Raw genomic sequence first — 27,296 nt, 5'->3', positions numbered from 1 at the left:
AACATTTCCTAGCACATGTGTGCGTGTTTACAGCGAAGAGATTATTGACCAAATGTTTTCATTATTGGTTATCAGGCACAACGTGTGCATTGAAAAACACATATGCGCCGAGACTGTTTCACTTCGCTGCCTTTTGTGATTAGAAGAGGGTGTCGTCTTGTTCCAGCTGCCACCACCACAATATCTATCCATCAGCAGCGGTTCCCTTTTCTCACTTTGGGTCTGAAGAGAAGTGACGCATGTGAGGTAAATGTCCATATGTTAGATCAGATATTCAGCCATCCTTTTCAAAAGTGCAACCGCAAAGCTTCTCTTTTCCTGAAATTATATTTTTGCGCAGGAAACATAGAAAACAGATGTAATAGTTTACAATATATACTATGCACATGTCCAGCTTAGAATAGCGTATGTAAACAGTAATATGCACCGCATTTGCCTTAATATTCTTAATTTCGACACTATGACTATACAAATGTGAATAATGACATTTTTACATGATTTGCTGACACTGAAAATAAGTAAACACATTGGCTGGTGAAATCGCTTGTAATTCTTATCGGTTGGTCTCCTGACATCCTGAGGGGGGCGCTGTTGAAACACATTTGAAGAAGCAACGCATCCAGTGTTTCTGACCGAGTCGCCCACGTTGTAATAAAAGTCACAACATCCTTGATAATAGTTGTAAAATTGATGAATAAACGTATTAAGCGTGTTTGAGTTGTGTGGGAGGAGTGAAAATAACGATCATTTGCCACCTTTTTGCTGTGACATTTCTCCCACTCGGAGAAGCCGATGTGAGCATGCGCACTGCATCGCCTCTATGGGGACTGGGAGGACATCACGAAAAAAAAACCGTAACGGCGGCACCACCACAAACCCCTACGCCGAGATTGCGTCTCTCCGCTGCGCCGAGCCCGCGCCACCATAGCGGCCCACGACTATGCCCGGTGCGGCGCCAGAGAGCGGGACGACCACTTGAAGGGCCTACGGCGAGGTCCGCGTCGCTGCCGGGAGGGGGGGAAATACATTTGTTCGTATGGGAGCAGCATGCGGGAAATGGTCGGAGGTTGCTGCGTGTGTTCCGACGAGCGAGGCTGGGCAGAGAATCCGCTGGTTTACTGCGACGGACACGGCTGCAACGTCGCCGTCCATCAAGGTAACGTTAGCTGCTAGCGTGGAAGGAGCGTACAGCTGTGGCGGCCGAGCCGGCGGCTGGGGGCGCCCGTGGGGGGCTGCTCGATCAGCCTGTCTGCGTGTTTGGTGTGTACGTGCGTGTTTGTGTGGGAGGGGTTGGTAGGCGTGCGATTTGTTGTTTCCTGGCCAAGTAGGTTGTGTGTGTGTGTGCGCGTGTGTGTGCGTGTGTGTGTGTGTGTGCCCTTCTTGTACACGACTATGAGACAAAACATGGCCCTTCCTGATGGACACTGTAGCCTTGCCGTGTCCACTTGCTTTACCGCACTGAGGGGTACAGTATTCCGGAGAACTGGTCAAGTCAAAACTCTGAAATGACGGAAACTCTCGGGTTTTCATTCCAAAAAAGAGAGTTTACGGGTCCCTGACACGATTCATCAACTTTGCTTGGACTTGTGTTCTACATTGTTCGATTTTGTAAAGCGGACAGTAAAGTCGTAAAAATGACACTATTGCTCGCAGTTCAGGATCATTCCGAAAATGATGTCTCCTGGGTGACACCTCTCAGCTAAACATTTCTCTTCATTCCGTATATTTTTCATCAAAATAGTTGTCACGCCAAAATGTTGTGTTGCTGATGGATGTTCACAGAATCCCAGTCATGCTGTATGTTGATTTTCTTTTCCGAAAGTGGAAGGTTTGAGACAAAAATGGAGGAAGCAAGTAGTGATGTGTCGGTCATTAACTAAAACTATTGACCCATTGCTCATATCTTCGCTATAATCGCTGTAAACATCCTGTTTGTTTACCTGAGCGATAGTACTCCAATCGCATCACGTCCGGAAATGAGACTGAACAGCGAGAGCTAGCTCGAGAACTATAAGTGTCATTTTTGGCAAATGTACCATTCGTTTTTAAAAATCGTCTTTATGACCTTCTAAATATGCTTTTTAACATAATTTGAGCCCTTGAGACATGGAACAACACCCCTATTTTCACCTTTATATTTGTGGTAGCTAATTATAGTAAACATAATCGGAGAAAATAAGACTCACAAATGTTCGCATTCCTTTTTTGTTAGCGTTCCTTTTTGAACTTCTTGTGTGCAGTACTTCCTGGGGTGGTTATGGTCTCACCAATGTAACATTACTGATACCCAGTGACCAGTGTAGAATACTACATATAGTCCAAATGTCCTTCCATGCCTTATATTTGTATTTTTATGACATTTTTGTGCTTGAAACAGCTTCATTGCGTCATGCTTGAGGCAAAAAAATACGTCAAATTTGCTTAAATGTGCATATTTTTTGACTAAACAACATGACTTGGCAATTACATGAATATGAAAAAAACATGATAGAATGAAATTTAGGGATCGACCGATATGGTTTTTTGGGGGGCAATGCCGATACTGATTTTTTTCCATCACCCTTAGCCAATGGCCGATTTTGCTTGGGCCGATATTTGTGGCTGATACTGCTTTTGCTCCCTCAATTTACATGAAAAAATGACAATGATAACAAATATTACAGGTCTCAAGTTTAAACAAATATTTATTACACTTTATTACACATATTTATATTTATAAACACTGAACACAGTAGGATTCAGCTTTCTTAAACACGCATTTAAACGGCATTATCAACTTTAAAAGGAATAATTATTCAACCATGTGCAAAACGTTTCTGTGAGGTTCTGGGAGGCACTTTTAGATGAAGCATTCAGCAGAATTCCTGGTTTTCAGACCCACAAACTAAACTATATTGTAGCATCGATGGGCGCACTTCCTGGTTCCCAGCGTGCTTTGCGGCACCGTCGATGTAAATAGTTGGTCAGTTTGTTGTTAAAGTTACATAGTTGTTCATTCTTGTTCTGCTCAACAAGTGAGAGTGCTTTATACTGCCGCGTTGGTATGTGATGTTTTTGGGATTTCTTGTTGTCACACCATGAGTTAAACTGTTATGCCTACCGGTCACCCAGTGAAATGTGATGGGCTGTGTGTGGTTTAAAAAGCAAGCTTTTACTTTTACTTGTGGCATAAAAATAGTTATCTGCTTAAGAGACCCTCGAGTGCCACAATATTTTCAAGCATGTATATTGCATGCACTTAGCGTTCATGTTACCTATTTCAGTGCAGATGGCAATATTTCAACTAAGTTTAGCTGATAGAGGCTAATTAAAAGTTGAAAACGGGCCCTTGTTATGATTCACCAGTGGGGGAGGGGTACTGCGTGTGTTGCAGGGTCCTCCGGCAACACAAACACTGTGCAGCCCATGCAGTGAAATTAATAACATAATAAAATGAAATAATAACATAACATATTAATCATTATTATAAGCTAAAACTCAACTCTGAACCCCAAATGTCACTTCCTGTCCGCCGCCCATTCTTCTCCCCTATATTTACTGCGACACACACAAGCACATGTTTTATTTATGTCTTAATTGGCATATTTTCTGTGACTATATATACTATATTGGGTAATCCAAATGTAAAGGAACTATAAGGGTGTTATTTCATGTTCTGGACTGCTCTAATAATGTTCAAGAGGTTATTTAGACGGTCATGGTGTCAAGAAGGTCAACTATGAAAATATTTCATTTCACAGCCAGGTCTGGAAACAATTAACCACAATAACTGGGGTATTACTGTGTCTCATTCATCTCGTATTCATTTCTTTTCACACTATACCGATGAAAAGAAGCAATAAAAACTATAAAGAAAAGTTTTCGTATATTTATTTTACAATTTGCAGACAAAACGCTTTTCTGATAAAGTGCTGTGATCTTCTGTTGAGTTGTGGATGGGTATGGTGCTAAGTGTGCGTCTACATGTGTGCCAGCATGCTACGGCATCGTCCAGGTGCCCACCGGCCCGTGGTTCTGTCGAAAGTGTGAGTCACAGGAGAGGGCTGCGCGAGTGGTGAGTGTATCGCCACAGCACACATCACACACCGAAGTCATCCCACACTCAGATCATCGTAACTAAGCCGGGCTGTGTGCTTCGACAGAGGTGTGAGCTGTGCCCCCATAAAGATGGTGCACTGAAGAGGACGGACAGTGGAGGTAAGGTGGGAGTAGCTGCCCCCCCCCCCCCCCCACACACACGCACACACCCCTTTGTGATTTGTTTGTGTCACCCTTAGGTTGGGCTCACGTTGTGTGTGCACTCTACATCCCCGAGGTGCAGTTCGCCAACGTCCTTACCATGGAGCCCATCATCCTTCAGTTCGTTCCACATGAGAGATACATGAAGGTAGTGACACACGTCAAAAGAGCAAAAATTGCCACAAAATATTTGTCCAAATTAGGAGAGTGTTTTAAACGGACTGGGGAAGAAGGACAAAATAAGAAAAACTATTTATAAAACATACCACTTCCACATGCAATAGGAGGAGTACGTCTTTTCACTCTCATGCCTTGCAGTGGTTCCCAAACTTTTCACAGTCCCGTACCCCTTCGGACATTTGACTGGAAGTCATGTAGCCCCTCTTCCTGCAAAATCGTAAACCACACAATGAAACATTATTAATACAGTATACATTATGATATCATACTTAAAAAATCATGTGTCGTATTCACATTGAGAGAGATTGCGATGATACGTAGTATTCTACGCTGGTCACCGGGTGTCAGTACTATTCTCAGTGAGACACACAAGCACCAGATTAGATCGCTGGAACAACAGGCTTTTATTGCGGGTTTGAATGATCTCATAGCAGGTACTATAATCCCTAACACGGTCTACTGTACTGTACTGCCAAGATAAAACTTAACTCTTAAGCCCCAACGTCGTATTCTTAATGTCTTATTTTCTCTTATTATGTCTAGAATATTGGGTAGTACCAACGTAAAGGTGGCTATAGGGGTGTTATTTCATGTCTTGAAGGCTCTAGTAATGTATGCAGTGAAAAAGGTTTTCAATGCCCTAACTATGAAAATATTTCATTTATAAATCCTACTTCATAGAAATGAACTTATCACAGTCGGGTCTGGAACCAATTAACACCACTAAACAAAGGCTTGGTACAGACTTTTTGTTTGTGTTTTTTTTTTTTGTTGCAGACTGCAGGCCAAAAAGTCCAGCATGTCAAAACTCTCCCTTTAAACATTGCATAGAAACGGGTCCTTTGTGTGTCAGCATGTAAATGCACACATGTGAGCGTTCAGTGGGTTTCATATTACCATGTCAGCTACAATGAACTGCATGCAGCTTTCCCTTGTCACAACCATTCATCCATCGCTTGCAGCTCGCATTCCTCCACAGCGTCAACGTTGGATGGGGAAAACCTGAGAAGCCACTCTTCCTTCTGCACGGCCCATGCGGCTCTGTCCGCGTCCTACTTCCATTTCAAAGCTGATGTCCTTTGAGGGTAACATAAGCCCCCTTTAGCCCTGTGCAAGGCGGGAATATTGAGCCATTATTAAGCCTCCCCGCTTTTGTCCCGAACACACCGAGACCGAAAAAGGGGGCCAAATGTTAAGCCGACACTGGAAGTATTCAAAGCGGTGAATCAGCCGCACACTGATGTGGTCATTTTTATGGCAGTCTGGCAGGATCTATCATGTGTCAACCTGGCGAGAAAGCAGTGTGGGGTTGGGAGATTGGGGGCCAAAGGGAGAAACAGGCTGAGGTAAAAGGTTTTTTTGTCCCACCCCTGTTGCTCAGCCTCCTTAGTGCACACACACCGTCAGTTACACACATACATACTGTATATGACACCAATTTCATCGCTAAAGCTCAGAGTCAGCCACTGTATTTCTAATACTTTCTTTAAAGAACAGGATACAGGTTTGCTGGTGCTGAGAAGAGTGATACCATAAAGTATCCCGTAAGACCAGCCATGGATCTCTGTCCCGTGGGTGTCCATAGAGGCGTCCACAAATATTCTGTGATGCCATCTAGCAATTCTCTCTTGGGTCAGCCACCTTTGTTGTTGCCTTTGATGACGCCAAAGACCGCAGATTTGTGCAGATGTGGTCAAAACATTTCAGCTTTCTCTGCATGGCAGTTCGTTGGAGTAAAGTTTTGCTTTATGCTGTCCATCATGCTCATCCTCTGCCATACTTAATTGTTCCATATTCCGTGGAACCGACTAATGCTCAACAATATTTCCTTATCTATAAATAGAAAACCTGTTTACAACCATCTAAATAGGGTTTTGAACATTATTAGAGCCCTCTAGGCATGAATTAGCACCCCTTAGTCACATTTACACTCATATTACCCAATATAGCAGACATAATAGGAGAAAAGAAAACATTTAAGGCATAAATAAGACCTGTGCTCATGTGTGTTCTGGTGGAGCAGACAGAAAGTGTCTTTGAATGTGCCTTCTGAATGCCTAACTTTCCTTCATTTTGCCATTTTTATGCTTCATGCAAAAAAAATAGTTAATTAGAGCTTAATTAGCTTAAATGTGCATATTTTTGACTGATATTAGGCCGTATTCAGCTACAAAGCAGCATGATTTATTTCATGAATATATTTACATATTGACAGTGAAGCTGCAAAATTGGAAGCAGAAAGTGGTGAGGGTTTACTGTAGGGTTTCCCATGTTAGGAAAGAGCACAGTCGGTTGGTTACCCAGCATGCCTTGTGGTATGTTTGTGTCATTTTGCATGGGTCTTCGTGCTTTGGTGCTTATATTGCTTCCGTGGGGGGCATGAGATAAGGCTGTGTGTTAACTTTCTCTTGTTATTGTTGTACACATCATGAGAGGCATTCGTGTGTTTGGGTTCATGACCTCCTTTTCCTTTGTGCGTATTTGCTAGGCTGATAAAGAGTGCTTCCTGAAGCTAGAATGACTATGCATGCTTCCGACTAGCTCCTGTGCGGCACACGCTTGCTAAAATATCAAGTGTGTCAAGAAGCGTCCGTATGATACATACTAACGCTGCATTCAAAGACGGTCCCATTATTATGGGTTTATGAGCAAGGGCAAACAGACCACCAAATCTTTTTGTGGCAGTCCAAAAGTACCAGTGGTGGGCCGCCACAAGTAAAATGAATGTATGCAATTCTGCAGCGTTCTCCTTTCAGATGGCAGACCTGATGGAACTGTAAAAGATATCCGACCAATCATTCCTCCTTCTTTCACCAGACATGTTACATCTGTGAGGACCACGGCCGAGAGAGCAAGGCGGCATGCGGCGCGTGCATGGCCTGCAACAGGCAGGGCTGCCGACAGGCATTCCATGTCACCTGGTAGGTGTTGTGTGTTTGTGTGGCCCTAGAGCAGGGGTGGTCAAACTACAGCCCGGGGGCCACATCCGGCCCGCCAAGTGTTTGAATATGGCCCGCCCGTTCTTTCCAAAGTATTTCATTCAAAAATAAACATAAATTGATTGTAAAAGTACCAGATGGAGGGGTAGGATTTAATAAGCTTTGCTTCTTCCTACTCCTTTTGGACATGTGGAACTGTGAACTGATTATGTGATGCATTCAATTGTAATCTGATGCATGTTCAAATGAAATCAAACCATTACCATTTAAACTCAACATACGACCTGGCATCATGGCTTGAGCTAACATTTTCATGGTTTAAGTAGCTGCAATTTTGGTATTTGATGTGGTCTGTTGTTAACAAAGTGGTCCTGACAAAAGGGACACAAGCACATTATAATAATAATAATAAATAATAAAAACAAATAATATCAAATAATAATACATTTATTATTATTATAAAGTGATAAAGTGATTTACATCAAATAAATGATGTCAAAGTGCACACATAGCAGATTGCATGGCACTTTTACAGATACAATAATTCCAGGTGGACTGTTACATGTAAAATATAGAGTCTGGCCCCCCATCAAATTTGTTAAATCGATGCGGCCCGCCAGTCAAAAAGTTTGCCCACCCCTGCCCAAGATGAAACATCTTGTATTCTTTTCACATATCGTCTCAGCTCAAAGCTGCAGAGACTCTACAAAACTCTGCTACAGATGTATAATATTAGTTATCAGGACTATAGCTGTTTTACCAACAGCTTTGTAAACGTGCTTTGTAAACGACTGGAGCATTGGTGGAGTCGTCTGCATGACTCCCCCTTCTGGGATTCAGAAATGCAAATCCTGCTATCTGATATAAGGATCAGACAAGGTTTATTTTTAAGACAAGTCTGTTTAAAGCGGAATTATTAAACATTCTAATAGTGGAAGATATTTTTGCAGAGGTCAAAGGTGTTTTGTTTTGTGGGGTTTTTTTTGCTATGGATTTTTTTTGTAAGTTATTTTCATCCTGCCCGTCAGTCAGTCTGACGTGGAATCAGAAAGAAGATCTAAATGTGCAATAATGACTGTTAAGGTTTACGTTCCCATTTAGATCGAAGTCTACTGTAAAGATAAAGACAAAATCAGTCACGGGTTGGCGTGTGCATGTCTTTATGTGCATGTCTTGTCTTTTCTCTTGTCTGACCTGCTGCCTGGTTGTGTGTAGTGCTCAGATGGCAGGTCTGCTGTGTGAGGAGGAAGGCCCAGAAGCCGACAATGTCAAATATTGTGGCTACTGCAAACATCACTACAACAAAATGGTAAGAGGCACGGCCATTTCTTAATACCTACTTCAAATGAACTGTGTGTGGTACTTTATGGCTAAATTCTAATCTCATGACATCTCCTTTACTTCAGAACTACTACTGATTCTTTAAATACTGTGTCGCAAACAGCTCGTTCTTTGGCAGGAGCCAATCACAAGCTATCAGTGCATTCCAAAAAAGCTTATCAGCCCATTGGGAGGCAGTGGAGCATAACTGTTTATTTCTTAAAGGTACTAACAGCACTAAATTCATTACACAACAATTGAATACTCAAAAGCAAATATTCAAACATGTCCCAATATGACTTTAAAATGTGAAAAAATGCATTTTAATTTAAGTTTCAGTTTTTCCACAAGGCACCGCATCTGAGTGACACACTAAATGGGGCGCTCAACTGAAATGCATTTTTGGAACACTTTAAAATGTTGTTTTTTTCTATAAAACTCATATTGATACATGTTGTGTTTTTATACTGGTATTTTGTACTGGTATATTTCTGACCTTCACTGACTTCCAACGGGTTGCAGGGCTCTACATTAAAAACCAAAATGACTTGCCCATAGGGAATCTTTAAGGTGAGAACTACTTGCCCGAACTTGCCCCATGTAAAATGAAAAGACTGCCATAATGATATCATGTAATTTTTTCATCACATGAGAATCTCAAATAAAGATGAAATGAGAGTACTACCATAATACCTTACACATCGTAGTCGTAGTAAGCAGTGATATTTATTATTATTATTATTATTATTTAAGTTGTGCACCACAAATGAATTATTGAATAGACATATTTGTGTACTAGTAAAGTGTTTTTAATCCAGAAAAAAATGCTCAATGGTCAAACAATAATTTGTGAAGCAAAGGTGAGAAAAATCCACAGAGAAATGGAAGCGCTAGATTTTGTAGCTTGTGCAAAATCAGCACTTGGTATTGGATCTAATGGGTGGTGTTTCATTGTGACCACTTCAAATTGTCACAGCAATGTGATTCACTCACCTGTGCCATCATTTGATTTGCTGCCGCTAATAAAATACTTGTTTAGGAGGCACTGCTTCATCACTTTTTGCTGTTTCCTTCAGAATTAGACGATGTTGGCAGCGATGCCATGATGGATGTTTTCGTAGTCAAACCATCGCTGATTGGTTGATCGTGAACAACGGGTGTGGGTAAAACGCGGACTGTGGATTACGGACCATGGTCTAAACAAACGATTCTGATTGGTCCATTTCAAGATTTGCAAGGATTGGTTTGCAAATTACCAGCGGAATTACGCAGTCCGTGTTTTACCAACACCCAACAAGAACCGCTTTTAAAAAAACTCTTGGCAGTATGGCATGCTAAAGTTCACTTGCCCCACGGGAATATCACTGATTGGATTTACTTGCCCCAATTTTGTTTTAACTTGCCCCGGGCCATCGGTACATCGTTATTGTCGAACCCTGGGTTGACAAGCTCGTTGTGAGTTTTTTCATATCTCATGATTGGCTGTCAAATATGGCATCCTATGGACATATGCGGCTTACTGTACACACCTTCATATTATATACTTTTTGAACAAATCAGTTTTTTCTTCTAAATTTAGTGGGTGCATGTGCAGAATGACTGTAGAAATATCCTAGAAAAGTGTTGAAATCTATTCACTGGCTGAGGATTGAACCAGCAACCATCAGGTTGGCAGACGATCACGCTACGACCCGAGCCGTGCCACAGAACAAACACAATGTTACATGTCGTGTTAAATGTAAAATTGGTTTCCACCAATAGGGGGCGACATTGAAATGGCACATTTATTTTCAATGGGGGGGGATTGTCCTGAAAATAGTGAAACAGGGGCGGTGGTACCCGCTGCTCATTGAGAAGAGCAGAGTCACAACAAGATTGTAGCGACAAGTTACATTGACGGCACCATTACTATCATCATTATCATCACCGTTATTATCACCATTATTATCATGTGTTTATGAGGGAGCGCCAAATCTATTTGTAGCAGACTGCCACAAATAAATGAATGTATTGGGAAGGCTGGGAGAAAATCATTCGATCCCATTTATTTTTTATTCATAGCAAAAGAAACTGCGCTCCAGTGAAAATACGAGTAGTGCCTTCAGTCACTCCAGGGGGCGCTCGACTTCACCAACACAGGACAAACACCACCACCACCGGCAAAGGAAGGTCAGCACCTGTCTCAGTTGTTGTGTGTTTTGTTTTTGTTTTTACATTTTTTGGGCTCACCCTCGGCCATCTCTGTGTGGAGTTTGCATGTTCTCCCCGTGCATGCGTGGGTTTTCTCCGGGTACTCCGGTTTCCTCCCACATTCCAAAAACATGCTAGGTTAATTGGTCACTCCAAATCGTCCATAGGTATGAATGTGAGTGTGAATGGTTGTTTGTCTATATGTGCCCTGTGATTGGCTGGCCACCAGTCCAGGGTGTCCCCGTGACCCTCGTTAGGATAAGCGATAGAAAATGAATAAATGAAAAAGCGGTAGAAAATGAATGAATGAATGAATAATGAATTTATTAGGGCTGTCAAATGATTCACATTTTTTATCAGATTAATCACGGTTTTCAAATTAATTAGTCGTGATTCATCACCATGTCACATTATGTCTGAAATATGCCCATTTTTATTGTATTTTATTGAAAAGAAAGATAAATGACACTTGGGATAATATACTGTATATTTGTAAGTAGAGACAAATTCAGTGGCAATTTAAATTTAAGGTTAAGCGATGGCACAAAGGTCACTTTAAAACTGGTTTCTTCAAAAGCAGAATATTTGACTCAAACTTTAACAGTGTAATTATGAGCAATGAGGAGTTGCGTTCAAAGACACCACGTCATTTAAGTTGAGTTCACATGTTTTGAGTGAATGTTCTGGGATTTCCAGGCATACTCAAAAGCAGCAAATTGTACTTCCACATTAGGAGTCACAAAGTGAGTAAAAAGAATGTCTTTGCATTTTGGTTTATTTAGACCACATATACACGCATGATAGAGACGTTGCTGTGATGTTTGGAGTGTGAAGGCATCCGGTTATCTGTCTGGTGACAATGAGGAAGTGTTGTTGCAAGGACGAATGGACGTCGCTTGTGTGCAGTTGGAGGTACACACTGTATGCTGTTGGAACTGCACTGCTGTTGATGCGTTTGGGTCAGAATTAAGTTTGAAAAGACGACACTGTGCCGCTTTCTGAGCCGTATGAGTTAATTACGCTAAAAGATTTGACATAATTCATGAAATTATTTAGATACCGACATTAAACTGGCTATTTTTGACAGCCCTAATATTTATTAGTTATCCAAAAACTTGCAAATGTTCTTTGCTGCTTTGTATGTCTGAGTCAAAGTGGGGGAGTGGAAGCTGTACACCTGATGCCCGTGTTACATGTGTTATATGTATTCAGAGTCATAAGGACAAGATTCGTCAGAAGGAGCGCCACAAGAAGACCTCAGACAGCTTGGTACCTTCCGTCATGCCGAGCAGTATAGACCCGGTATGAGCAGCAGGAGTGACAAGTGAAGTACACAGCTTCTGTCCACAATGCTTTATTTCAAATGTTTGGAAGTGAATGTTTGTCCTTATATGCACCAATTTTGAAACACGGCTGGTCCTCAGGTTATGAACAGGTTCCGTTCTTAGACTGTGATGTTTTAGAGGAAGTCGGAACTTATACAAACTGAACACGTAAGTCACAGAATACACGGACAAGGACATATAAAAAGATGAAATACAAAAATTAAAGCAAAGAGTGATACTTTTTCAGTGGCCGACTTTCAGACCTTTCCACCTTATTACAACATTGTGCCAGGCTCGTCTGAAAGGACATCTCCTTGTAACAGCGCACCAAATCCATGACCCCTCAAGCAGTCATTAGCTGTCAATCATCCTTAATTCATTGAATCATCTTAATGAGGGTCAGCCGCAACAGCAACAGTCGAGCCGCTGAGACTAAAAAGCGGCCAAAATTGCTGGGCGTGCCTCCTTTCTCTAAGCTTTTCATGGTGGTCATTTTCATGCCCACGTTGATGGTTTTCCTTTTCGTTGGCACACTGCCACATGAGAGACATGATGCAGTGCAGTTATCCTTCCTCACTGTGGCTGGACAGATACTGTATGCTCGTGCTGCACAATTTATGGGAGCAAGTACACTGTAACAATTATATTAATAGATAAAATGACAGTAATCCCTCAGTTATTATGGTTAATCGGTTCCAGACCCAACCGTGATAAGTGAATTTCCGTAGTATTCCTTATTTCTAAATGGAATATTTTCATACAAAACCATTCAATATGGTTTTTGAAATGATTTTGAAATTTTTGAAATGAACAACCCATAGTCACCCTTACACTCGTAAACACCTTGTAGTTGGTGATCTGCCTGAGCCCTTTCCAGGCAGACGCTGAGTCGTTAGCTGAGAATACTGATGAATGTTAGCTGATGAATTAGGAGGCATGCTGTTGGGGCAGGGGTCTATTATCTTATTCTTATTGCTGCTGACAATGTGTTTGCGTGTGCATGTCTGTTTTGGGATAGATCTCTTCCAGCCATCACAGCTCCAAAGACAGTGAGGGAAAGTCCAAGAAGCCAAACTCACACGGTCACGGTCATCACAGCAAGAAAACAGGAAGTACCGGCAAGAGTTGCTCCTCCTCTTCCTCTTCATCCAGTCCATTCAATCCAGGTATCACATCAACGATTAACAGTGTTTCCCACATTGTTTTTTTTTTCTGAAAAAAATATTTATGTGAAAGCTTTCCAATAACACACTGCATCTGAGCGATGGTGTGCATTGGGGAGCTGTAATGACGTCAGCCTCCCTCCGGGCTCATCTGGCTCCCTCTGGTGGACAGTGGCAGCATTGCAGTGCCGTCCACCCATTTTCTATGCTGCTCGTCCTCCAATGAAATGCTTTGCACAGACGAAACTTTAAAATGTTTGTTTGTTTTTTTCACTCTAAACTCATATTGGTACATGTTTTTTCTCATGAAGGTGGATCCCTGTCTTCGGCTCAAGATTTTCATCAGTTCGCCTCATCCCGTCTGGAGCGTGACCACAGTAGTGAGGATCGCAAAGTGCGTCACAGGAGGCCAACAGTCCAGGAGGACAATGGGGCACACGAAAAGGAAGAAGATAAAGATGAGAAGGAGGAAGAGGATCGCAAATATCATAAGCCGCCAGCGTTGACTCCCGCTGAAGGCCCACCTCCAGCGTCACAGGGTCATGATCGCTCAGATGGAAACTCGAGCCCTTTCGAGAACAAGGTGACAATTTCCACTTTTGGATCCATCATGCGCATCACGTCCACGTCCGCTCTGGGGAGCAGCAGTAAGATCCGCAAGATCTCCACGGGGGACTACAAACCCTCCAAGTCACTGTGCAAGCTCTCTCAGCTGAGCACACCGCCCATCCCGGAAGAGGCAGACCTGGAGAGCAAAACCACCCCCCAGCCTCTGCCGCGAGAGAGAAGGCACCGCGGCAACAAAAAGAGTCGCCACGGTCCCGGTCGTCCTCGGGGCAGCAAGAACCAAGAGAGGAGAGATGACGCGTATCACCACCATCATCACAATGCCACGCCGCCGCCTCCTCCTCCTCCTCCAGTCTACACCTCCTCGCTCTACCCGAGCCCGTCACCCATTCCACACCCCGCCTTCCCTTCCGCACTGCCTACCACCACCACCGCCCCTTCGTCCTCATCACTCCCGTCCTCCTCGGCGAGCAGTTTTTCCACGAGCCGTGGCAACTCGTTGCTTGGCTCAGGTGAGTGGGTGTGTGTGGTTGGCCTCAAGCTTCCTGTGTGTGTGTGGAGCAGAAGGTGCTTGCACTGTAGCGTATTCGTTTGCAGACACATGAACACAATATGGTAATGGTTTAATGGTTTATTTCATTTGAACATGCATCAGGTTACAATTGAATGCATCCCATAATCAGTTCACAGTTCCACATGTCCAAAAGGAGTAGGAAGAAGCAAAGCTTATTAAATCCTACCCCTCCATCTGGTACTTTTACAATCAGTAACTGTTACATTTGTTCACTTCCTGCTTTCCTACTATAGTTTAAGTTTTATTTTGTTTTTTTGTTTATTTTATTTTTTAATTTTTTATCACGTACCGACGTACGAGGTGATATGACCATACAATGACATAATGGGTACCATAGTAACTGTCATTATCACATACTACAGTGTTAATTGGCCCTGTACCCTAGAAACCGCCCATGAATGATACGGGAAAAGGCCGAAATGATACTGGGTCAAAGCCCAGGGCAGTGATACTGATAAACTATAGAGTTTAACCATGTCAGTATCAGCCCCCGTAGCTGTCAACCCAGAGCGCGCTGCTCTGGTATCGTGGCCGTGAAACAACCAATCAGAGAACAGCGCACAAGCGTTTTTTTTGCTACCGTCGGTGCTCTGTCAACATGTCAGCGGTTGACACTCCCGGCGAAAGACAAATAGGGAAAATAGCAAACAGAATATTAGAAATGGAACGTTTTATCACTCTTGAAATGATCGAAAAAACTAAAAATGCAAATACAAGTCGGAAAACCAAGGGCGACTGCAACTGCAAGAACGAACGAAGACTGGTAGAAAGTACTCCCCCGCCTGAGTTGGACAAATACGTGTCTATGTTTATTGTAACGTCGTTGCCGACGCTATGGAAAGGACACGACTGTGATCGCTAACAAGCTTTTATTACACAACAATACTGGCTACTGTCGCCGTTGCAACCACCGCCAGCAACGCAACAGTGCTTCCTCAACACGACACGCCCCCACCCCTGGTGCATTCACAGTCACCCGGAACAGTCAGACACTCAAGAGCACAACATGTCAACATGAACACGTCAGGGTCGCTACATTATTTTATCAATCAGAAAAGAAAATGGGGATGAATACGAGCCTGATTCTCTCAAATCAAAATTCAACTCTCTGGCACGTTACATGATGGAAAAACCAAAGTACGTGATAATAAGCTCATGATGAAATAGTATGTGATAATAAGATCATCACATGGTTTGTCTGGTATCAGGCCCAGTATCATGCCCCCGCGTGCTAGAATACTGACACTTGGGGGCATGATGCCTGGCCTGATACCAGACAAACCATGTGATAACCTCTAAATATAGTGATATATATAGCACATCATGACTGGTTCAAGACTCTTCATCCTTGTATTTAGCAACTGCTTGTATTGTTTCTTGAATTGGCTCATCGTTGTGCATTGTTTGATTTCCTTACTCAATCCATTCCATAGTTTGATTAGATTAAATTAGCATTAATTGCTATATAGGTCAAATTATGGGAGATAATCGAATCGAAATCGAATCAAATGGGATTTTTAAATGAATCGTTAGATTAATCGATGCATGGAAAAACTATTTTCTAGATTAATTGATTACAAAAATAATTGTTTAACCCAGCCCTTATGCTCATGTATGTCTGGTGTCTGGCACTTTAGAGGGGTGTCTGTCTGTGCTACAGATTCATCTCAGTACAGTAAAACTGCACGTGTCGGGGTGGTCTTTTATTGGGTCCATCCTCAGGCACACCATGCTATGATCGATAGAAGATTGAGCAGTATTTGAGAGACAGAGAGAGAGAGAGTCCTTTTGTGAAAGATACCATACATTACATACAGTACATGGAGTTTGTATTTGATACATTTTTGTAGAGTGTAGTGTAGTGTAGTCGCAGTGATGGCTAAGGGAATATACTTCTGCCATTACCGTAAATTCCTGGATATAATTCACACGTGTCCAGATCATAAAACTACATACTTCGGCATGCACGTGTCCGTGAGGACCATACAGCGCTTTATTTAATGTGAGGTAATTGAAAAACTTTTTGTCAGACCATTGGAAATTGCGGGAGGTTGTTACATGTTATTACTCAATATAACATCTGACTCACTGTTTAATCTCAAAAACAACATTAAACTCACCACACAGCAGCTTAACACTTACCTAGGAAATACACATTACATGTACTAAAACAAGTTTAAAATAAAAAAAAAACAGCATCTGGCCTAAAATCTACACACAGTGCATTACTGCCAGAAGAGCAGTTCATTCATTGGAAGTGAAGCAGCATAGACGGATGGTGCTGCTGTGCTGTCTTTGTCCACCAGATGGAGCCAGAACATCTCAGAGGGAGGCTGATGTCATTGCAGCGCCCCAGTGAATTTGTTACTCAGATGAAAAGCTTAATGGGAAAACTTTCAAATGTTGGGTTCTTTTCACTTCTGAGGTATACTTTTGGAATTAGCGTGTGACCAATTTTGTGTTGTTCTGAGTGAGACGGCACCGTCATTCAGGCTGTAAAGTTGTCATACTGTTGTATATAAAGACTTTCTGCGAGTTCCAATATGGAACAACAAGCTTGTTGTGAGTGCACAGACAGCTTGTGATTGGCTCCTGTCAAAGAAAGAGTTCCCCGAGGTAACTTACATAAATGATGACTTGTTCTGTCTTTCTCACTCAGGTATCTATTCCAGCCTTAAGAACCCTCTCACGCCGTGCGGAGGCATCTGCAGCACCTCTGTCTCTCTGGGTGGGGGGGTGTGCAGCACCTCTTTGTCCCTGGTAGGGGGCATGTGTAGCACTTCTCTCTCATCAGGAGTCCTCCCGTCCCATGCGCTCGCAGCCACCGCTGTTACAAACCCACAGGTGCAATAAAAAGAGTCAAGACTCTGTAACGCTGCAGTCTCACAATGACATCATTCATTGTGTTATGTTACTTGCATAACTCAAGATTAGCGCATTTATGAAAATGTTCAACAGTGTGTATTGTGTACATCCACACTAACACAAGCCATTGTCTTTTAAAATCAACTCCCAGGTGCATCCAAGCTTCAGCAGTGTGACCTCCACACAACCTTTCACCAGTGGTCTCTCCACACTGCCACCTCTCCTCAGCCAAGCCCCGATCACACGACCAGGTACGAGGGCATCAAAAGTGGCCCGTTACTGTTTTTTTTGTCATCTCTCAGTCAAATCTGGACATCATACGTCGTGACACTAAGTTTCACATTTAAATATTGTCCCCTTTCATAGAGTCAGACCTTGATGACTGTCACTTCCCATGTCAGGGCAACTCGCCGAGGGAGAGTCTTTCATCACAGTACGTCTCTTTGTGTTTACCTTTCTCTTATGTTATCAGATTGTTGAATAACACAGGTGAAACAATATTTTGGTTCAGATATACAGTAGATCCCTGCTAGTCCGCCATCCAGAAAAAGTGAAGAAAAAAAAAGCGAAATACATGGAAAATAATCTATTTTCAAAGAGAAAAAGGCATGTTTTTTTACATCAAAAATCCACAAACTTTATGTGCAACCATGAATATGCGGGGATTCACTGTAACCGGAGTAGTATCAGTAATCCATCGGTTAACTACCCACAATATGAAACATTGAGCGCTTCTCCTTTTGACACATCTTTTCTCCACACACATAGGTCTCCTATGAGCTCCCTTCCCCTTCTGTTTGACCAGAGAGACGGAGTTCGAGCATGTCCCGAGAACGTCCCCCAGGCAAGCTCCCACATTGAGCTCCTCCTGGAGAAACATGGCAATGGTGAGATGGGAGTCAACAGTGAGTACCATCACTCCTCAGCCACTCTGCAGTGTTTTTTATTCTTTTATTCTTATCTCCCGAATGTTAAGTCGAAAACATTTCAACAGTACAATCGTGACGTCATGGTGGCCCTCCAGTCCACCGGGGGGGAGTCTGCCTCCTGCCCCAAAGTTAGAATCGTCACTCCTCTGGGACCTGAAACAGTATTAGCTGAAAATGGATAGTTGGATATTGTTCACTATTGTTTTAAGTGCGGCCCCAAGCCATTTGCAGCATATTCTCAAATATAACTTAACAATATATTTTTTTAATAAGCAAAAATTAGAAAAATCAACAATACATTGAAAATATTTGGAGGAAAAAATCTAACGTAATCTATAGTTTCAGATTTTCGAAAATAATGTAATAGTATGAGGAAAAATAACGTCATTTTAGTCGAATAAAATTTAAATATTCAAGAAAAAAGATTTTGTAACATTATGAAACACAATTTCCTTGTATATTTCCTAGCTACCTTTTTGAGTCTTAAGTTGTTGTGTGATGACATTAGCACTTTGTAAGGCGACACTGTGAGTCAGACTGTTACAGTATATTTAGTAACGACCTCCTGCAACTTCCGATGGGTTGACAAGCTCGCTGCAAGTTCCCTTATAGCCTGTGATTGGCTCCTGCCAAAGAAAGAGCTTGCTATTCTTCACTGAGTCGAGACCGGCACAGTCTTCAAACAATTAGTATTAGTTCTGAAGTAAAGGTGATGTCACCAGACTGCAACATAAATTAGCCGCTGGTCATAAACGAACACCCTTATTATAAGTGGTACAATAACTGCTGGTCTCCTGTGTTCACAAGTCGTGGAGATGCTCCAGTCCCTTCACTCGCTGCAGCAGGAGAACCAACGCCTCCAAGACCAGATCCTCAGTCTGACCGCCAAGAGGGAGCGGATGCAGCTGCTCAACACAGAGCTGGCGGTACCTTTCCCTCGTGGTCATTCTGTCCAAGGCTCTTTGCACACCGCTCCCCAGATCAGCTTCCTGTCCTCCAGTCCAGGTCAGATTCTTCATGCGTACTCAGCACAAATGAATGTCGCTACTGCGTCTGCTCTTTGGTCTGTCCCCCTTTTTTGTCAGCCAGCTGCTGCATGTTGCATTCCTAAATATAAATGCATGATTGGGTCAAATGTTATGAACCGGTATGAAAGTCTTACAGTTGTCCCTGTGTCCACTGTCTTTCTCAGACCCACTTATCAGCAGTAACAGTGCGCTGTCCAAGAGCTGTTTCCTTAACGACACTTCCTTTGTTACCTCTTCTGAGGTGAGAACTGAAGTTTATTAACCAATCTCTGCACTTTCCTGCATGGGTTTGAGCCTCTGAGTGTCTGAAATGAAGCGAGATGCACAGCCAAATATGCTAAGAGGGGAAAATGTGTGTGTATCTCCTCAGGACCTCCACTCTGGTAGTCCGTCCCGCAGTAGCTCTTCCCTCTCCTTCCAGAGTACCCCTCCTCCTCAGCAAAGCCCCGCCTCCTTAAGTCAGCCCGTGCCAAACGGGCGAGCTGCGAGCGACAGTTTGGGGACAATCAGTCAGGCTGGCAGCTCCACTCAGCCTGCGGCGGGGGGGCTGCTGGCATCCCTCGTAGGGAGTCCTCAGCTGAGCGTGAACGGAGCGCTCAGCATTCTAAACGGGGTGATACAGTCTGCCGTCCAGAGCACGTCCCAGTCCACGCTCCCTGCTCTGCACCCCCAGCCGCCTCCACTCAACCCCCAGTCACTGGCACCCAGCTTTCAGCTTCCCAAGAGCGCCAGCCCGTATGTAGCTACCTTGTGTTTTATGTCAGGCTTAACTTTCTAACCTGACACTTTCATTTAGTTATTATCCAAAAGTTCCATTTTTACAGGGCCTCAAAGCAGTGCTGTTTCTTGCTATAGGCCAGGACGCTATAGGCCAAACCTTTTCTGCCGACTTTATACAGCGATGTGACTAATTTATGGCTATGTTCTATTCTCATGACATCTCCAATACTTCAGAACTACGACTAAGTATTTAGATACTGTGCCACTCAGAGTCAGTGAGGAGTAAACTGAACTCACAACGAGCTTGTCAACCCACTGGAAATTGCAGGAGGTCGTGAACTCATCACACAGCAACTTAACACTTAAAGTAACAATATGAAAAATATCCAGCTGCATTGATATCAGCCTCCCTCTGATGGACAGAGGCAGCATTGCAGCACCTCGACAGGCATATCCAACGAGCTGCTTTGCTGGGATGAAATGCACTATGGGAAAATGTTTTTATTTTAAAGTTGTTCTACCTTTCGAGTGTTCTGAGTGATGACACGGCCTCCTGCAATTTTCAATGGGTTGACAAGCTCGTTTTGAGTTTTCTTATGACTCATGATTGGCTCCTGTCAAATAAAGAGCTGCCATTTTATGACGTGGACGGTCTGGTGGGACAAATCTAATTTTCTCCCTAAATTTAGTGGGTGTGGCTTAAAAGTTGGAGCATCTCATCGGAAATTACAGTAGATATTGTAAGATATTATGTTCTGTATATTTAAAGAAAAAACAGCCAATGATGACGTTTTTCCATTTTTGCTGCAATTTTTTTTATTTTACAAATATCAACTTTCGGCACACATTTTTCTTCGCTCTAACATGACTTACCGTGTTAGTTAAACTTTTTTCTTGGTCCGTTTCAACTTTTTCCCAACCTAATTTATTATTTTACTTTATTCTTTTGTGTGGATTGTTTTGCATAGTACTATGACTTTTAGGGTTCGGGTTAGGGTCATACTGCATAGCTGTACATTTGTATTGGTTCTTGGGACCATTTCCCCACCAGTGGCATTGTCTGTGTTTAACTTCAATGCTACATTGACCTGCTCTTGATGCATAATGAAGTATTATGTGTGAGATCGTCATGTTGATGGATGAATGGATGCTTTATTCATCTCCAAGAGAAATTCACAGATCAAATATTTTTGATTTTTATAAACTCTCAAAATTGGTTTTATTTATACGTACATCTTTCATATGCATTCATGTTTATCATCCATGTCACTGTTGATGTTTGTCTCCCAGGTCTTCTCTCCTAACCGAGCAGCAAAAGCAGCTGATTCTGGAGCAGCAGCAACAACTCCAACAGTTCCTGACGTCACAGAACTTCACTCCGGTAATGTGCCGCTAGAAAACGATTTCACGATTTACCCTACCATTAAATTAATAAGGTCAAGTTCTTTAAGCCTCCGTATTTGTACATAACCACTTTTTTGCAGTGTTATTCATCTGCAAGTACAGCTATGATTCCACACAAAATCAACTCCTACATGTCTTGAACGCACCATAACTCGGCGGTCTTGTCCACACTGTAGGAGCAGCAGGCGGCACTTTACCAAATGCTCCTGCAGCAAAGGCACAGGGAGCTGCAGCGCCTCACGCTGGCAGGAGCCCTGACGTCCATGTCAAGCTCGCCCAACCTCGCCCAGTCCTCAGTGACGACCTCCCCCCTGCAGGGCAGCCAAGGAGGAAACCACTTCGGTCTGCAGGAGGGGGCGCTTCACAAGCCCGTGAGTGAGAGCACATGTCATACTTGGGGCGTGGGGGGGTGGGTAATGATCCACTGCAATTTGGCACAAAAAAAAATCAAAAAATACAGCACTTCCTTATTATCTACCGCTAACAGTGAGGTGCATTCATGAACACCCGGATTCTGAACATCAATGCATAACACAAGCAGATCGCTATCTATCCATCCTCACTATTATCACATTATCCTCACTCGGGTGGCAGGGGTATGCTGGAGCCTATCCCAGCTGACTGGGCAAGAGGCAGGGTACACCCTGGACTGGTGGCCAGCCAATCACAGGGCACATATAGACAAACATTTTGAATCTAACACGCATGTTTTTGGAATGTGAAGGAGAAGAAGCTCTGCAGCTGCCGGTCCTCGTTTGGGAAAGAAGAGAGTAACAGAAGGAAGCGAGTCGGCAAACACAACGCTAGTCGTTTTTAACAAAGTTGAAGTCGCTCGGGTCCAGTAAAGTCACCAGCTCCGGTGGAGGTTTACACTTTAAGATCGCTGATTCGCTCATTTCACTGTCAATCAAAAAGGGGTTCCGCCTCAGCCAAATCATCCCAATCCCCAGGCAAAGACAGCATTTATCCAATCCGTGGCCCTGTGGGGATGAGTGGCAAGGAAGTGGCGTCAAATACCTGTGATAAGTAGCTTATTCTGAACAAAAGGTGAAGGTGTTTTAACCGGGGCTGTCAATCGATTCAAATATCCCATTGCGATTAATCATATTGGTTCATAGTTAACTCTGATTAATCGCGACAGGAATAAGTATAGTAAGTAGGGGAAATCTCTTTGTGGTAAAGGATTTGATGTGCAACTACAACGATAATTACGTCTAATTTTATGTTTAAAGGATATAAATTTTGGGCCATTATTTAAAACAATACAGTCAGCAAGCATATTTTTGGATGACTATTTTTCTTTATTACTAGCATGTTAGCTCTGAAACATGTTTTTGTTTATTTGTGTCAGCTCAAAATAAGATTTGTTTATTTATGATATTGGTTTTAAATTCTAAATGTTTGTTAATAAAAAGCCCATTTAGGAACATTCAGAAGGGATTATTATTAAAGATTTGCCTCAATGCACCTTTCCTTCATGAAATGTACAAATGAATTTTCATTTCTCCTTTAAAACACATTCAAATACATAGAAATAATCATTATATTACAGTAAATATTATTTTATTACAATACTGTAACTATCCCACAGTTTTTTAATGTTTAATGCCAGCTGCGGTTTGTCCTACTTTTTTGACGGTCATTGAACGCAGCATCTACCATTCTCCGGTGCCCAGAGGGATGTATGGATGTATCTGGATGTATTTCCCCCCTTTTTCTTTCACCTCATACTTCCGAATGCTGATACTATGTGGGAATGCATAAAGGTAAGCTTTGATGACTTTGAGTGCTAATGTGCATCATTGTGGTAGTTCCATGCTAAATGGCTAACGCTAGCACAACATTGGACTTCAGCCACGGTCATCACATTGACAGCCCGTCAATAGCAGCTGGAACTCCGATTTCCGTGTTAACTTTGCCAGCACTAGTATTAATGCATATTTAGTCAATGAAATGTACACACAGCAGTACATATTTCAACACTTTTTAATACATTTTAGGTGAAGTCCGAGAACAATCACCACAGATACACATGCATATAACATACACATACTGAAGTGTATGGGTTTTCATCGTGTGCTTCCAGGCTGCAGGAGAGAAAGGTGGAGACAAGAATGGGTGATGCGCATCTCCCAATGCTCCCGACATCAAAGGAAGAACTGAGGTCATGTGACATTAGGACGTTGTTTCTTTTATGAATGTACAACAGGATGGACTCAAGGGTGAGATTTTTGCGTGCAAGTCGTCTCTGACGTTTTTCTACAGGCAGCTTTCGGAGAGCACCGATCCGATGCGCTCTTCCCCAATTGCACTAATTTGTTAGCCCCAGTGACCTGCTTGTGTGGCCCGGGCTAAACTTTTATTTTGAAGTATAATCTCGAGCACTGATCCTTCCTGTATATTTTGCGTTCACATTGCGGGGGGTTTCTCTTTGCAGCCTCGTACGTCTTCCTGAACGTCCGTTTTTCCCTATATGTTGCATTTCAACGTGAACTAGATATTACCTCAACTTTTCCTGCCACCTTTTTTATGGTGATGTGTGGTTTCCTTTTTGGGAAAGCGTGTTTTACTACTGGATGGAAACGGACGCCAAAAACGGCAGAGTCAAAGCACGCGGTTTTCCAGTTGCTATGGAGATTAACAGGATGAAACCAAACATTTAGAAGTGTGCACTTTGCATGTTGGTAGCTGACTGAGTGACAGTATTTAGTCATGAATGCATAGGCCGCTCAGTGCAGTTTGGATTTACGCAGCGATTAGGCACTTAGGTTTTTATGTTTCTGTCCAACATAATCTTTTCATGTCTCGTTGTTCCTTTAGCAATATTGATAGATGATGCCTTAATGATGCTAGATACGCAGAGAAAACATCGGAAATCTTTCACTGTCTATACTTTGGTCGTGTGTTTTTTTATCCAGGGTACACAGAGACATCTTCTCAGCCCGTTGTTACGTTTGATAGATTTATCCAGATGTAATGTGTGAAGAACCTGATAGTGATAAGAGAACGTGTATTTTCTATGGTATTTTTGTGTTCAGATGCAATGTTCTTTAGTTGTACGTGCTTTTGAGACGGACACGATGAAGCCTAGCCTTAGCAAAGGCTGGAAAGCATAAGGGACATGTGTGTCATTGCTTTTGGGTGGGTGAGGATGCTTAAAGGGGTCCTATCCTACGTTTGCGTGCAAATGTTGTACAAATAGACCCCCGCACAATCACAATTCAGTGTTTGTGACCTTGCAAATTTGCCCATTTTTGGTCAACAACAAAAAAAATCTCATTCACCTTAAGTGGGTGATTATAAATATGTGACTACCGTAAATACTTTTTTCTTAAACTTACACCACGGTTCGGTTAAGCTCTTTTACTACCAATTGTTTAAATACTGTGTCGCTCATGAGTCAATGAGGAAGCGGTTGTTATTTCTATGGCAGGAGCCAATCATGAGCGATCAGTGCACTCACAAAAGGCTGGTCAACACACTGTAGTCAGTGGAGGTCAGTATAAGTATATATAACACAACATTCATTGGGGCGCTGCAGTGACGTCAGGATCCATCTTTTTGCTTTGGGTTCGGGGTCCTCCAGCTCTCTCTGGTGGATAGAAACAGCATTGTAGCACAGTTTTCTACGCTCTCCTCCAATGAAATTGTTTCCTAATGAAATGCATTTTGGGAACACTTTTTTTTACACATAAAACTTGTATTGATACATTTTTCTACATTATAAGGCATTCGGAAGACACGCTCCAGTCACTAGGTGTCCGTAATGTTACTGCAATGTTGGTTGAGATACAGATGGTCAATTTTGATACCAATGGTCTCAAAACAGTAATCCTTTAACACAGGCTAATGTTGCAGTTGTTACCCACGCCGAGTTAAAACTCAACTCCGATCCCCCGATGTCACTCGCTGCCCGCCCCCCATCGGAACCCATTTGCAGCAACACACACGACACAAATGGGTTATTTATGTCTTATATACTATTATGTGTACTATATTTGGTATTGTGAGTGTAAATGTGAGTATAGGAGTGTTATATTATGTATGGAGGGCCCTAATCATTTTTAAAATGGCTCATTTATAAATAAAGAATCCTACGTTGCGGAAATTCACTTATCAGGTCAGGGACCAATTCATCATGATAAACGAGGTATTGCTGTATTCATGAAAAGAAACATACTATAGTGTCCCACTGGGATCCAAATATTTTGAAAAGCCGCTGACATGAGCAGGATAGGACCCCTTTGAAGGAAACGTTGCAGTGGGCCTGTATTGGCATCTTTGCTTACACCTTGCTCACATGTTGCTTCCATTCCAGTAAGCATCACAGGAAGTGATTGTTTTCTGTCTTTTTCTGTTTTGTGTAGCAATCTCTCGTTTTTCTCACCTGTCCAGCTTTGAGTATGATCTCCTGCCGTGCTAGCTTAGTGGATGTCAGAAAGCAACTCGTAGGCGATAAATACAGGAGGAGAATGTTAAACGTAGTGAAGCAGATATGAGCCAAGGTGGCAAACATTGATCAACAATTTATGTGTTTTGGGAATTCTGACAAGACAGTGGCTGTGTTCGACAGCGCATACTCACCTAGTACTCATACTAACTCTGAGTATGCAGTGTGCCATTTTTGAGTATGCGAGAAGTTCCCGGATGTATACTGCATTCGGCAGAAATGTTGAGTATGTATCATCAGCTTACGAAAAGTAAGGGGGGGGATTTTTGTGAAAATAACCAGAAGTGCTTTGCTCACTTTGGCTAGCTTAAATTTTGCCGAATTCGTCTGAACGAAATTGTAAACAGTTGGTATTTAATAATAATAATAATACATTTCAGAGATGCTATACGGTGAATAAAAAAGGAATACAAATATAGAATTGAGTAAAAACATAGTAAACGATGCATTAAAATACAATATCCAAACATTCATTCAGAGCTAAAAACAAGGCTAAAAGCGGGGTGGGGCACAGCAGTCAGGTATAAAAAGTTAGACATTAAAAACGGATATAAACAGGTGGGTTTTGTACAAATAAGTGGCATACTCGGGTTCTAAACGGCCACTTTCTCGCCTGATTTAAAAAAAAAATCTCGAAGTGATATATTTAAAGAGTTCAGAGCTTTAGAGTGAAATCAGCTTCAGCCTGTCGATTTCTGCACGGGTTGGAGCGCAATGCATTGTGGGTTATGTAGGACACTGTCGTGTAAACGCTTTGCATACTGTCCGATGGATTGGGGATGCAGTATGGAGTGTGGATAGTATGGGCATGGAAGTATGTAGTAGTTAGTATGCAGTTTCGAACACAGCCATCGTCCACTGGAAGGAGTTATTTTTCTTTCCTATGTTGCACTGGGGCACTGTGGGCCCACTTAATCATTTAATCATGTAAACAAATGATTTCTTGTTTAATGTGTAGGACACATGGTTCTTCAAAGCTTTGACATAACGAAGATAAACCATGCTATGAATGTCGTAGTGTGTATCTTACGTGTTACAACATTAGAGCACCTGTCTCACAATGAGGTATGATGGAGAACAAGTTACTTATTGGAATCAGAATTGCATAAGATGCAGTGAGGTTTCTCAAATGTATTGATAAATACAAAGTTATCGCTATGCATGATTGTAAATGCATTATTCCCTGGAGAAAGAAAAAAGTAAACATTTTGAATTAAATGAGCACTTAATTTGAAGAAGGTTGTCATTGTACAGTGTATTTGCTTGAGAGAATTGATCAAAAATGAATTTGACAATATTCAGATTAAATCCCTGTAAAGTATTTTGATATTTTTGTGTGTAAAGTTAAATGGATGGATGAATACAGTTTTTTGTCAATAAACGTATTTTACTGATTTGTTTCA

The 27,296-nt window shown here is 42.3% G+C and overlaps 1 protein-coding gene across 5 annotated transcripts; it reads left to right on the top strand.

Annotated features, from left to right (window-relative positions):
• The first annotated feature begins 31 nt into the window (after positions 1-31).
• LOC131122301 (protein AF-17-like) lies at positions 32-27,296 on the top strand. 5 transcript variants are annotated; one of them, XM_058065375.1, is made up of 20 exons: positions 32-246; positions 3,975-4,054; positions 4,143-4,197; positions 4,278-4,387; positions 7,237-7,340; positions 8,574-8,667; positions 10,740-10,847; positions 12,081-12,170; positions 13,212-13,359; positions 13,668-14,435; positions 17,157-17,341; positions 17,514-17,613; positions 17,729-17,795; positions 18,131-18,267; positions 19,099-19,296; positions 19,484-19,560; positions 19,690-20,054; positions 21,330-21,420; positions 21,620-21,814; positions 23,530-27,296. In XM_058065375.1, the coding sequence occupies exons 4-20, from the start codon at positions 4,340-4,342 to the stop codon at positions 23,563-23,565; spliced, it is 2,811 nt and encodes a 936-aa protein (XP_057921358.1). In that variant the 5' UTR covers positions 32-246; positions 3,975-4,054; positions 4,143-4,197; positions 4,278-4,339; the 3' UTR covers positions 23,566-27,296. The 5 variants fall into 5 exon arrangements, with proteins under 5 accessions (XP_057921358.1, XP_057921356.1, XP_057921357.1 ...); XM_058065373.1 differs by lacking the exon at positions 32-246 and adding an exon at positions 776-1,156 and having other exon boundaries at positions 18,131-18,249; XM_058065372.1 differs by lacking the exon at positions 32-246 and adding an exon at positions 777-1,156.

The sequence above is a fragment of the Doryrhamphus excisus genome, chromosome 1, assembly GCF_030265055.1.
Source record: "Doryrhamphus excisus isolate RoL2022-K1 chromosome 1, RoL_Dexc_1.0, whole genome shotgun sequence".
Taxonomy (NCBI): Eukaryota; Metazoa; Chordata; class Actinopteri; order Syngnathiformes; family Syngnathidae; genus Doryrhamphus; species Doryrhamphus excisus.
This window is presented reverse-complemented; position numbering and strand designations above follow the sequence as displayed.